At 44.3% G+C, this 12,669-nt stretch overlaps 1 protein-coding gene and 1 long non-coding RNA gene across 4 annotated transcripts in view; one reads left to right on the top strand and one right to left on the bottom strand.

Annotated features, from left to right (window-relative positions):
• GSG1L (GSG1 like) overlaps positions 1 to 12,669 on the bottom strand; it is a 219,235-nt gene that overhangs the window by 28,226 nt on the left and 178,340 nt on the right. The window contains exon 5 of one of the 2 annotated variants that reach the window (XM_023616075.2): positions 155 to 322. The exons of the other annotated variant lie outside the window; for it this stretch is intronic. Coding sequence (XP_023471843.1) covers positions 155 to 322 — 168 coding nt within the window. The remainder of the gene's footprint in view (positions 1 to 154; positions 323 to 12,669) is intronic. 2 annotated transcript variants of the gene reach the window in all.
• LOC102149505 (uncharacterized) overlaps positions 1 to 12,669 on the top strand; it is a 36,892-nt gene that overhangs the window by 3,760 nt on the left and 20,463 nt on the right. The gene's annotated exons all lie outside the window — the stretch shown is intronic.

Genomic DNA, 12,669 nt, shown 5'->3' with positions numbered 1-12,669 from the left:
CCAAACTCTGCCTCACTCAGCCGACTCCTTCTACCCTACAACCCCCCAGAACACTTCTGTCAGACCACTCACTCCAGTTTGTGAGTGGAGACCTGTGGCCACTGAGAACAGGCCCTAGGCTTCAGACACCCAGTGGTGACCCACGTGCACTGACCTCTCCCGGAAGTACTTGATGGCCTCGGGGTCTATGAAGGTCGGCTCTTCACGGTAGCCCTGCTCAAAGACCTTGCGCTTGTGCCGGAACTCAATGACCGTCTTGGTGTAGGAGTTGAGCGTGGTGACAGAGGCTGCCATGCAGCAGGTAAAGGAGCCCCACGCCAGGCTGCCAAGAGATCAGGAGAGAGGTGCCACGGTGAGGGTGAGCAGGGGACAGGAACCCCCCCCCCCCAGACGTTCATTCACCTGCACGGCTGCCTCCTCTGGGCCCGACCTGAGCAGGCGCTCTGTAGAGAAGAATAAGACTTGATCCCTGCCCGACCCAGTGTGGTCTGGGAGAGAGCACTGTGTTGCAGACATGACAGAGCTCCTGATTTGGAGGCAAGAAGAGAGCTAGTCATCCCACGCACGGGGGCCGGCGTCAGGGCAGGTTGCCAGAATACAGCTAGCTTGCAGTGGGTCTTGGAGGAGGGGTGAGAGTTTGCCAGGGGAAAGGGCGTGCCAGGAAGAGGGAAGGGCATGTGCAAAGGCAAGGAGGCAGGAGGCAGCAGGGAGCGTTCCACAAACTGCAGGAGGCTTGGAACGCTGGAGGGAGGATGCATGAGGAGATTCGTTGAAGCTGGTGATGGAGAATTGATGGGGCCCAGACACCCTAAAAGCTGGTGTCCAAGAGAGTTAAATGACCTTTGCTCATGTGCGACCTTGGGCAGGGTGCTTCACCTCTCTGCCTCGTATTCCTCATGTCCATCTTCATGGACAGAACAATAGCACCGCCTCCCAGGGGTGTTGCAAGGATGAAAGGAAATGATCCATTGAAAGCATCTTGGAACAGTGCCCAGCACATAGTAGGCACTCCAGAAAGGTCTGCTGTCATTTCTATCATCACCATTATTAACATTCTTACTACACACGTCCGGCTGACGTGCTTTCCAAGCGCTCCCTCTGAGAGGTTACGTTACGATAACCTGCGCCGCTCTCTGCTCCACGCTTGCCCACGCACAGCTCGGGGCTCCTGGCTGCACTCGCCTGACGTGTGTGCTGAGCCAGCCCAGAGCTGGGGAATCTGTCCTGTCCACTTCTGGAAAGAAGGGAAGGGTCGCGTGGGGCTATGAGGCTCAGCTGACCAGGCTGCTGGTCTTCTCTGACCCCCTGCCCATTCTAGAAGTGGCCTTCTGCCTGATTCCTCCGACCAAGACTGGGCAGTAACATTTAGAAGCAGGAGTGGGGTACTCGCTGTGCTCCAGTTACACCTGATCTGGTTTCCAGGTCCCTGTTCCCCAGTCTCTGCCTCGATGACTGGTTTCCTCCAAATCAAGGGCTCAGTTTTGTTGTTGCAGACCCTGTACTCTCTCAGAGCCTTGGGCTCCCCCTTCTGCCAGCCACCCGTCGGGTCTCAACATCCCCGCCCCTGCATCCCTCAGGGTCAGTGCAGCCCATCTCCCACACCCACTGCTCTTCTCATTGTCAGCCTCAGAGCACCCAGAAGGAAAGAGAGGGGAAATCTGAGGATTGAGCCTTTCTCCCAGGATCCGCAATCATCTACTCCTTATCGTCCAACCCATTAATGGATTCCCCGATTCTTTCATGATAATGAGCTAATTTAGATCTTCCAGAAGCTCTGCATATCCACAATCGACAGGTGTGAGGCATCGGCCTGGCTCCTCTAAGAACTGCCCTGTCCACCGCAGGCTCCAGTAGGTGACCCCACCCCCCTGTTCATAGATGATTGGATGAGGGCTGAACATCTGACCAACGCTGGTCCAATCAGATACTCTTGTCTGAGCAATGAATCTGGGATATCTGTTTGAACTAGAGTGATGGAAATTCAGAACCTGAGGATGGAGAATGAAGAAGCGGGATTTTTCTGGGATTTCAGAGTATACATTTGTTAGTTTTGCCTGACCAGTATCCATTCTGTCAATGGACCACTCCTTCCCTCTCGGGCACAGTGGTTTGTGTGGGGCTGGCCTCACCCCCAACCCTTAGGTGTGAGCACATGACCCAGGCCTGGCCAACGAGAGTGTTGTTTCCCTCTGGCCACAGTAACCGATTCAGGGGTGGGCCTGTGACGCTCGAGTCAGGCTAATGAGACTCAATCCCAGGACTTTTGCCGGAGCTACTGGGAGGCAGGGCTCGTCTTTCTTCTGGGGTACCAAGCTGGTGGGATTTGAGCCAGGAGCTGTTGGGGACTGTCTTGCCACCATGCAACCTGAGAGCGAAGCTGACTCGAAAGGAGAGCCACAAAAAGGAGCTAGGTCCCTGAGCCGATGCCTTTATCCCTAGACATTTCAAGTTATGGGACCCAAAGTCCTTTTTTGGGTTTTCTTTTTCCTTAAGCCAGTTTGAACTGGGTTTCTGTCACAGGCAGCCAAAGTTCTCGTACAACTACTTTTCATAAATTCCTTTCTTTTGCATAAGTTAGTTTTTTTTTTAATTAATTTATTTATTTTTATTAATGTTATGATAGATTACAAGCTTGTGAGATTTCAGTTGTACATTTTTGTTAGTCATGTTGTAGGTACACCACTTCCCCCTCCGTACCCTCCCCCCACCCTCCCTTTTCCCTGGTAACCACCGATCAGATCTCCTTCTCAATATACTAATTTCCACCTATGAGTGGAGTCATGTAGAGTTCGTCTTTCTCTGACTGACTTATTTCGCTTAACATAATGCCCTCGAGGTCCATCCACGTTGTTGTGAATGGGCCAATTTCGTCTTTTTTTATGGCTGAGTAGTATTCCATTGTGTATATATACCACATCTTCTTTATCCAATCATCAGTTTCTGGGCATGTAGGCTGGTTCCACGTCTTGGCTATTGTAAATAATGCTGCGATGAACATAGGGGTGCAACGGACTCTTGAGATATCTGATATCAGGTTCTTAGGATAGATACCCAGTAATGGGATGGCTGGGTCATAGGGTATTTCTATTTTTAACTTTTTGAGAAATCTCCATACTGTTTTCCATAGTGGCTGTACCAGTTTGCATTCCCACCAACAGTGTATGAGGGTTCCTCTTTCTCCACAACCTCTCCAACATTTGTCGTTCTTGGTTTTGGATGTTTTTGGCAATCTAACGGGGGTAAGGTGATATCTTAGTGTAGTTTTGATTTGCATTTCCCTGATGATTAGCGATGATGAACATCTTTTCATGTGTCTATTGGCCATATTCATATCTTCTTTCGAGAAATGTCTGTTCATGTCCTCTGCCCATTTTTTGATCGGGTTGTTTGTTTTTTTGTTGTTAAGCAGTGTGAGTTCTTTGTATATTATGGAGATTAACCCTTTGTCGGATAAGTGGCTTGTAAATATTTTTTCCCAATTAGTGAGCTGTTTTTTTGTTTCAATTCTGTTTTCCCTTGCCTTGAAGAAGCTCTTTAGTCTGATGAAGTCCCATTGTTTATTCTTTCTATTGTTTCCCTCAACTGAGGAGTTACAGTGTCCGAAAAGATTCTTTTGAAACTGATGTCAAAGAGTGTACTGCCTATATTCTCTTCCAAAGACTTATTGTCTCAGGCCTAATCTTTAGGTCTTTGATCCATTTTGAGTTTATTTTGGTGTGTGGTGAAAAAGAATGGTCAATTTTCAATCTTTTGCATGTGGCTGTCCAGTTTTCCCAGCACCATTTGTTGAAGAGACTTTCTTTTCTCCATTGTAGGCCCTCTGCTCCTTTGTCGAAGATTAGCTGTCCATAGATGTGTGGTTTTATCTCTGGGCTTTCAATTCTGTTCCATTGATCTGTGGACCTGTTTTTGTACCAGTACCATGCTGTTTTGATCACTGTAGCTTTGTAGTATGTTTTGAAATCGGGGATTGTGATTCCGCCGGCTTTGTTTTTCTTGCTCAGGATTGCTTTAGCAATTCGCGGTCTTTTGTTCCCCCATATGAATTTTAGGATTGTTTGTTCAATTTCTGTGAAGAATGTTCTTGGGATTCTGATTGGGATAGCATTGAATCTGTATATTGCTTTAGGTAGTATGGACATTTTAACTATGTTTATTCTTCCAATCCATGTACAAGGAATGTTTTTCCATTTCTTTATGTCATCGCCTATTTCTTTCAAGAAAGTCTTGTAGTTTTCATTGTATAGATCCTTCACTTCCTTGGTTAAGTTTATCCCAAGGTATTTTATTCTTTTTGTTGCGATTGTGAATGGGATTGAGTTCTTGAGTTCTTTTTCTGTTAGTTTATTGTTAGTGTATAGAAATGCTACTGATTTATGCACGTTAATTTTATACCCTGCTACTTTGCTGTAGTTGTTGATTATTTCTAATAGTTTTTCTGTGGATTCTTTGGGGTTTTCTATGTATAAGATCATGTCGTCTGCAAACAACGAGAGTTTTACTTCTTCGTTACCTATTTGGATTCCTTTTATTTCTTTTTCCTGCCGAATTGCTCTGGCCAGCACCTCCAGTACTATGTTGAATAGGAGTGGTGAAAGTGGGCACCCTTGTCTTGTTCCTGTCCTCAGAGGGATGGCTTTCAGCTTTTGTCCCTTGAGTATGATGTTGGCTGTGGGTCTATCATATATGGCCTTTATTATGTTGAGGTACTTTCCTTCTATACCCATTTTACTGAGGGTTTTTATCATAAATGGGTGTTGGATCTTGTCGAATGCTTTCTCTGCATCTATTGAGATGATCATGTGGTTTTTGTTTTTCATTTTGTTGATGTAGTGTATCACGTTGATTGACTTGCAGATGTTGAACCATCCCTGTGTCCCTGGTATAAATCCCACTTGATCATGGTGTATAATCTTTTTGATGTATTGCTGTAATCGGTTTGCCAAAATTTTGTTGAGGATTTTTGCATCTATGTTCATCAGTGATATCGGCCTGTAGTTCTCCTTCTTTGTGTTGTCCTTGTCAGGTTTGGGGATCAGAGTGATGTTGGCTTCATAGAATGTGTTAGGGAGTTCTCCATCTTTCTCAATTTTCTGGAACAGTTTGAGGAGAATAGGTATTAAGTCTTCTTTGAATGTTTGGTAGAATTCTCCAGAGAAGCCGTCTGGTCCTGGACTCTTGTTTTTGGGGAGGTTTTTGATTACCGTTTCTATTTCCTTACTTGTGATTGGTCTATTCAGATTCTCCATTTCTTCCTGATTCAGTTTGGGGAGATTGTAGGAGTCTAGGAATTTGTCCATTTCTTCCAGGTTGTTCAATTTGTTGGCATATAGTTTTTCATAGTATTCTCTTATGATCTCTTGTATTTCATTGGTATCTGTTGTGATTTCTCCTCTGTCATTCCTGATTTTATTAATTTGCGATTTCTCTCTTCTTTTCTTGGTGAGTCTGGCTAGGGGTTTGTCAATTTTGTTAATTCTTTCGAAGAACCAACTCTTTGTTTCATTGATCCTTTCTATTGTCTTTTTTGTTTCAATATCGTTTATTTCTGCTCTTATTTTTATTATTTCCCTCCTTCTACTGACTCTGGGCTTTGTTTGTTCTTCTTTTTCTAGTTCTGTTAGGTGTCGTTTGAGGTTGCTTACGTGAGCTTTTTCTTGTTTAGTGAGGTGAGCCTGTATTGCGATGAATTTCCCTCTTAGGACTGCTTTTGCTGCATCCCAAATGATTTGGTATGTCGTGTTCTCATTTTCATTTGTCTCCAGATAATATTTGATTTCTTCTTTAATTTCTTCAATGATCCATTGTTTGTTGAGAAGTGTGTTGTTTAGTCTCCACATTTTTGCACCTTTCTCTGCTTTTTTCTTGTAGTTGATTTCTAGTTTAATAGCGTTATGATCAGAAAAGATGCTTGATATTATTTCAACTCTCTTGTATTTATTGATGTTTGCTTTGGTTCCCAAAATATGGTCAATCCTTGAGAATGTTCCATGTGCACTTGAGAAGAATGTGTAACCTGCTGTTTTTGGATGAAGTGTTCTATATATATCTATTAAGTCCATCTGGTCTAATTTTTCATTTAATTCTATTATTTCCTTGTTGATTTTCTGTCTGGATGTTCTGTCCATTGGTGTTAATGGTGTGTTGAGGTCCCCTACTATTATTGTATTGTTGTTGATGTCTTCTTTTAGTTCTATTAAGAGTTGCTTTACAAATTTTGGTGCTCCTGTGTTGGGTGCGTATATATTTATAAGTGTTATGTCTTCTTGGTGGAGAGTCCCTTTTATCATTATATACTGTCCCTCTTTATCTTTCTTTATCTGTTTTGCTTTGAAATCTACCTTGTCTGATATTAGTATAGCGACACCTGCTTTCTTTTGTTCATTATTAGCTTGGAGTATTGTTCTCCATCCCTTCACTCTGAGTCTGTGTTTGTCTTTGGGGCTGAGGTGTGTTTCCTGGAGGCAGCATATTGTTGGATCTTGTTCTTTGATCCATCCTGCCACTCTGTGTCTTTTGATTGGGGAGTTCAATCCATTTACATTTAGAGTGATTATTGAGACGTGGGGGCCTACCACTACCATTTTGTGTCTTGTTTTCCGGTTTTCTTCAGTTTCCTTTGTTTCTCGTCCCATGGTTTAATCTGTTCTGATGTAGAGCTGCTACTCTCTGTTGTTGTCCTTCTACTTATCTCCTCTGCTCTTGGTTTTGTAGCCCCTTTCCTTTTTTGGATTTTTCAGGAATGAGGGTTTTCCTGAGGATTTCCTGAAGAGGAGGTTTTGTGGCAATGAACTCCCTTAATTTTTGTTTATCTGGGAAAGTTTTTATTTCTCCATCGTATTTGAAGGATATTTTCGCTGGGTAGAGAATTCTCGGCTGTCGATTTTTGTCCTTCAGATTTTTGAATATATCATTCCACTCTCTTCTAGCCTGTAAAGTTTCTGCTGAGAAATCTGCTGATAGCCTGATGGGGGTTCCTTTGTAGGTTAGTTTCTTTTGCCTGGCTGTCCTTAATATTTTCTCCTTGTCGTTGACTTTTGCTAGCTTCACTACTATATGCCGTGGAGTTGGTCTTCTTGCATTGATAAAGTTTGGAGATCTGTTGGCTTCTGTCACCTGAAGATCCATCTCCCTCACCAGATTTGGGAAGTTCTCAGCCATTATTTCTTTGAATAGGTTTTCTGCCCCTTTCTCCTTCTCTTCTCCCTCTGGTATACCTATAATCCTTACGTTGCATCTCCTAATTGTGTCTGATAATTCTCGGAGAGTTTCTTCATTTAAGTCTTGCTTCTCTCTCCTCCTCTGCCTGCAACAATTCTATATTGCCATCTTCCAAATTGCTAATTCTTTCCTCCATATTATCGGCCCTACTGTTCAGAGCATCTAGATTTTTCTTAATCTCCTCTATTGTGTTCTTCATTTCCAATATTTCTGTTTGGTTCTTCTTTATCGTATCAAACTCTTTTGTGACATAGCTCCTGAACTCGTTGAGTTGTCGGTCAGAATTCTCTCTTAACTCATTGAGAATCTTAATGATGGCTGTTTTGAAGTCATCATCATTTAGGTTATATATCTCATTTTCTTTGGGATTGTTTTCTGTGTATTTGTTACTTTCTTTCTGTTCTGGAGATTTAATGTATTTTTTCATATTCCTTGATGTTGTTGATTTGTGCCTCCGCATGGAGATAGAGTTTAGTTGCTCCTTTCACTTGTTTCAGCTGCTGCGGTGGGGGAGCAGCTGTTTATACTTCACCAACCAGGAACCCTGTCCGTAGTTGCTAACTGGGCCTGGGCCCCTCTTCGTAGCCACAGTGGCCCTTTGGATTCCCTCCTCTGCCGTGGGGGCCGTCACAGGGGGGCTTCAGGCTGCAGGTGCCTACTGTTGTTGCCCACCTAGATGCGCTCTCTCCTTGGGGTCTGCAACGGTGTTATGGGCTTTTCCAGCGGCCAGGGGTGGGATCACTTATATTTGTCGCTCCGTTGCTGTCGGCACCCACCAAATCTCACTTGTCCTCTATGGGTCGCAGGAGAGCTATTGGCATCTTCTACAGTCTGTGGTTAGTACACCTAGCTATGCTGCTTTTGCCCTGGGGTCTTCCAGCCTTGTGGCTGGCGGCTGGGTGCCTTCTACTGGTGCTGTGCAGAGGCTTTCCCTAAGGCTGCTGTGAGCCTGTAGGCTTTCCCCCTAGGCTACTAAGCTGGGTCTCTGGAACTCTCTCCAGCCCCAGTCCTCTCCGAGATCTCCGGCAATCCCTAGCCTCACGGGGTGGGCAACGGCAGCTGGGGGTCGCCCCGCCCTCTGGGATTCTCTCCGGGCCTCTCCCGGAGCCGTGAATGCTCAGCGTGGCCCCTCTGCTAATGGCACACAGAGAGTTTTGTCTGCTGCCCGGGCGGAGCTCCGGCGCTTCCCCTCCGGGTGGCAGAACCGGCCTTTGAAAGTTCCCCCAGCCCCAGTCCTCTCCTCTCCGAGATCTCCGGCAATCCCTAGTCCCACGGGGCGGGCAACGGCAGCTGGGGGTCGCCCCGCCCTCTGGGCTTCTCTCCGGGCCTCTGCCGGGAGCCCTGAATGCTGGGCGTGGCCCCTCTGCTAATGGCAGACAGAGAGTTTCGTCTGCTGCCTGGCGGAGCTCCGGCGCTTCCCCTCCGGGTCGCAGAACCGGCCTTTGAAAGTTCCCCCCGCCCCGGTCCTCTCCGAGATCTCTGGCAATCTCTAGCCCCACGGGGCGGGCAATAGCAGCTGGGGATCGCCCCGCCCTCTGGGCTTCTCTCCAGGCCTCTGCCGGGAGCCCTGAATGCTGGGCGTGGCCCCTCTGCTAACGGCAGACAGAGAGTTTTGTCTGCTGCCCGGGCGGAGCTCCGGCGCTTCCCCTCCGGGTCGCAGAACCGGCCTTTGAAAGTTCCCCCAGCCCCGGTCCTCTCCGAGATCTCCGGCAATCCCTAGTCCCATGGGGCGGGCAACGGCAGCTGGGAGACCTCCGTGCCCTCCGTGTCTCTCTCTGGGACCCTCCGGGCGCCCCGAGCACCAGGCTGGGTCTCCCCGCCAATGGCGGGGAGAGACTCTCCCCGCGGGCTCAGGTGTGCAACTCCAAAGTTTCCCTCTGCGTTTAGGAGTAATTGCGGGGGGTTTAGGTAGGGTTCTGGTCACCTGTTTCCACCGTCGCTCCTCTGTTGTGTTCTCGCTCCTGCCCTAGATGTGTGTGGATCCTCTGGGGGCGTCCGTTGGAAGAAAGCCACTTGCGGGTACTAGGCTGCCCGTCGGGGTCAGAGAGTTTTCACCTATTTCCACATCCTCCCGGAGGAAAGTCCATCCGCCTTCCGATGTATAGTCGCGTGGGTGTCTCAGACGTCCTGAGATGCTGTCTGGATATCCTTTGTCTAGCGATAAGTGTCCAAATAATTGTAGACTCGAAGGGCGAGAGACAAAGAGGACTACTCACGGCGCCATCTTGGCTCTCCTCTGCATAAGTTAGTTTTAAAGAGAATTTCTAGTCTTTCCAACCAGGGATCTTAACTATGACCTTTGACCGGGTCCGACTCCCAACTCTGATGACGCAACCAGAGCAGGAGCGTCGCTCTCCGTCACACAGCCCTGTCTAATTGTATCACAGCCCCATCACACCTTGTAATTCTCTTGCAACTTTTTTCCTATTCTTTTTCTTTGTATTTAAATTAAACTTTTAATTTTGAGATAATGATAGACTCACATGTAGCTATAAGAAAACACAGAGAGATCCGTGTACACTTTACCCAGTTTCCCCCAAAGGTGACATCTTGCAGCTATAGAGAGCAACCGGGATATTGACCTTGCTGCAGTCAAGATACAGAGCATCTCCATCCATCACCACAACGACCCCTCGTTTTGCCACTTTATAGCCACACCCACTTCCCTCCCAACCTCTGGCAACCACTAACCTGTTCATCATTTCTATAATTTTGTCATTTCAAGAATGTCATATGAATAGAATCACATAGTATGTATGTTTGGGACTGGCTTTTTTTCACTCAGCATCCACACTGCTAGTCGTATCAACCGTCTGTCCTTTGTGTTGCTGAATAGGATTCCCACAGCAACGTCTGAGTTTCTCCACATCCTCACCAGCATTTGGTGCTCTCACTAGTTTTTTATTTTCGCTATTCTGATAGATGTATAGGAATATCTCATTGTGGCTTCATTTGCATTTCCCTAATGGCTAATGGTGCTGACGTCTTGTCACGTGCATACTGCCACCTGTGTATCCACTTTGGCAAAACGTCTATCCACGTTTTTTGCCCCCTTGCTAATTGGACTGTTTTGCTGTTGCTGTTGCTTACTGTTGAGTTTTGAGCGCTTTTATATATCCTAGATACTAACCTTTGTCAGACACGTGGTTTACAAGTATTTTCTCTCAGTCCGTAGCTTACAAAATGAAAGTGTTTAATTTTGACGAAATCCAATTTACCAAGTTTTTCTTTCATGCTTTTGATGCTTTGGACGTCAAGTCTAAGAACTCTTTGCCTAGGTCTAGATCCCAAAGATTTTTCTCCTAGTTTTTTCTTAAAAATTTTATCGTTTTACATTTTACATTTAAGCCCACGATCCATTTTGAGTTCATTTTTGTATAAGGTACGGAGTTTAGATCAAGACGGATTTGTTTGCCTATGAATGCCCAGTAGCACCAGCACCACTTGTCGAAAAGGCTACTCTCCCCTCCAAGGAATAGATTTGCATCTTTGTCAAACATCAGCTGGGCCTGTTTGTGTGGGCCTATGTCTGGGTTCTTTATTCTGTTCCACTGATCTGTGTGTCTATCTCACCACCAAAAACACAGTCTTGGTTACTGTGGCTACATAATAAGTCTTGAAATTGGGTAGACAGATTCCTCCCACTTTAGTCTTCTTTTTGAAAATTTTTTAAGCTATTCTAATTCTTTTGCCTTTCCTTATAAATTTTAGAATAATCTTGTCCACATATACAAGAAATCTGGCTGACATTTTGATAGCAATTGCATTAAACCTATAGACCAACTGGAGGAGAATTGACATCTTTACCGTGAACACAATATCTCTCTCCACTTATTTAGATCTTCTTTGATTTCTTTCATTGGCATTTTGTGGTTTTCAGGATAAAAGTCTTATAAGTGTTTTGTTAGATTTATGACTAAGTATTTCACTTTTTTGAGGGTAAATGGTATCGTATTTTTAATTTTGTTGTCCAAGCGTTCATTGCTAGTTAATAGAAATATAAATAATTTTTGTGTTTTTATCTTGTATCCTGAGATGGTACTGAACTAATTTGTTAGGTCTAGGCATCTTTGAGACGGATTTGTTGGATTTTTCTACATAGGTAATCATGTTATCTGCAAATAGGCATAGCTTATTTCTTCCTTTCCAGTCTGCATGCCTTTTATTTACTCTTCGTGCCTTATTGAGCTAGCAAGAACTTCCAGCGCTGTGTTGAACAGGATTGGTGCTCCTGGTCTTAGGGAGAAAGCGTGCAATCTTTACCATCAAGTATAATGCTGGCTGAAGGTGTTTTGTAGATGCTCTTTATCAAGTTGAGGAAGCTCCCCTTTATTCTGAGTTTTCTGAGAGTTTGGTTTTTTTAAATCATGAATGAATATTGAATTTTGTCAAATATTTTTTCTGCATTGATTGATATGATCATGTGATTTTCCCTTTATGTCTCTTTACCTTCTTCCATTAATAATAGAATTGCCTTAAATATTTCCTCTGTGTTCATTTAGAACTGCATCAGACCATGATATAATTTTTGCTTCAATCATCAAGCACAATTCAGAAAACTCAAGAGGAAAAGTAAAATTGTCTTTCTTCCTTCCTGATGTTCCAAGATTCTTTCTTTTTAAATTGTTTTTTCTGTTTAGAGAAATTCCTTTAGCCACCCTTTTTGGGTATGTCTACTGGAAACAAGTTTTCTTAGTTTTTCTTCATCTGAAGAGGTATTGACATCCCTTCCTTTCCTGAAGGGTGTTTTTGCTAGAAATAGAATTCTGGATAGACAGTCCTTTTCTTTCAGCACCTGAGGCATGTTGTGCCACTTCCTTCTAGCCTCTGTGGTTTCTGATGCAAAACCCACTGTCATTGAATAGATTTTCCCTATACTTAAGGTACAGTTTCTTTCTGTTTTCAATATTTTTTCTTTGACTCTGGTTTGTAAAAGTTTAACTATGGTATGTCATGGTGTGGATTTCTTTGAGTTTATCCTATTTGGAATTCATCTGGCTTCCTAACTCTGTAGTTTATATCTTTTACAAAATGTGGGAAATTTTCAGCCATTATTTCTCCAAGTACATTTTCAGGCCCACCCTCTCTCTCCTCTCCTTCTGGGACTCCAATGTTAGATCTTTTGCTATAGTCCTAGAGGTTCTTGAGTCTCTGCTCATTTTTTTAAAAGTCTATTTGCTCTCTGTTGTTCAGATTGGGTAATTTCTACTGTTCCGTCTTCAAGTTCACCAGTTCTTTCCTCTGTGTCCTGCTTTCTGCTATTGAGCCCACCCACCAAGTTTTTAAATTTTAGTTATTGTATTTTTCCAGTTTTCAAATTTTCACTTATTCTTTCTTTATACTTTCCAATTCTTTCCTGAGTCTGTCTATTTCTTTCCTGAGATGTTCTATTTTTTCATTTGTTTTAAGGGTGTTTGTAATTGCTTGTTGAAGCATTTTCAGGATGAT

Source organism: Equus caballus, chromosome 13 (assembly GCF_041296265.1).
Source record: "Equus caballus isolate H_3958 breed thoroughbred chromosome 13, TB-T2T, whole genome shotgun sequence".
Taxonomy (NCBI): Eukaryota; Metazoa; Chordata; class Mammalia; order Perissodactyla; family Equidae; genus Equus; species Equus caballus.
The sequence above is the reverse complement of the archived record's forward strand: the minus strand, read 5'-3'. Positions and strand labels throughout refer to the sequence as shown.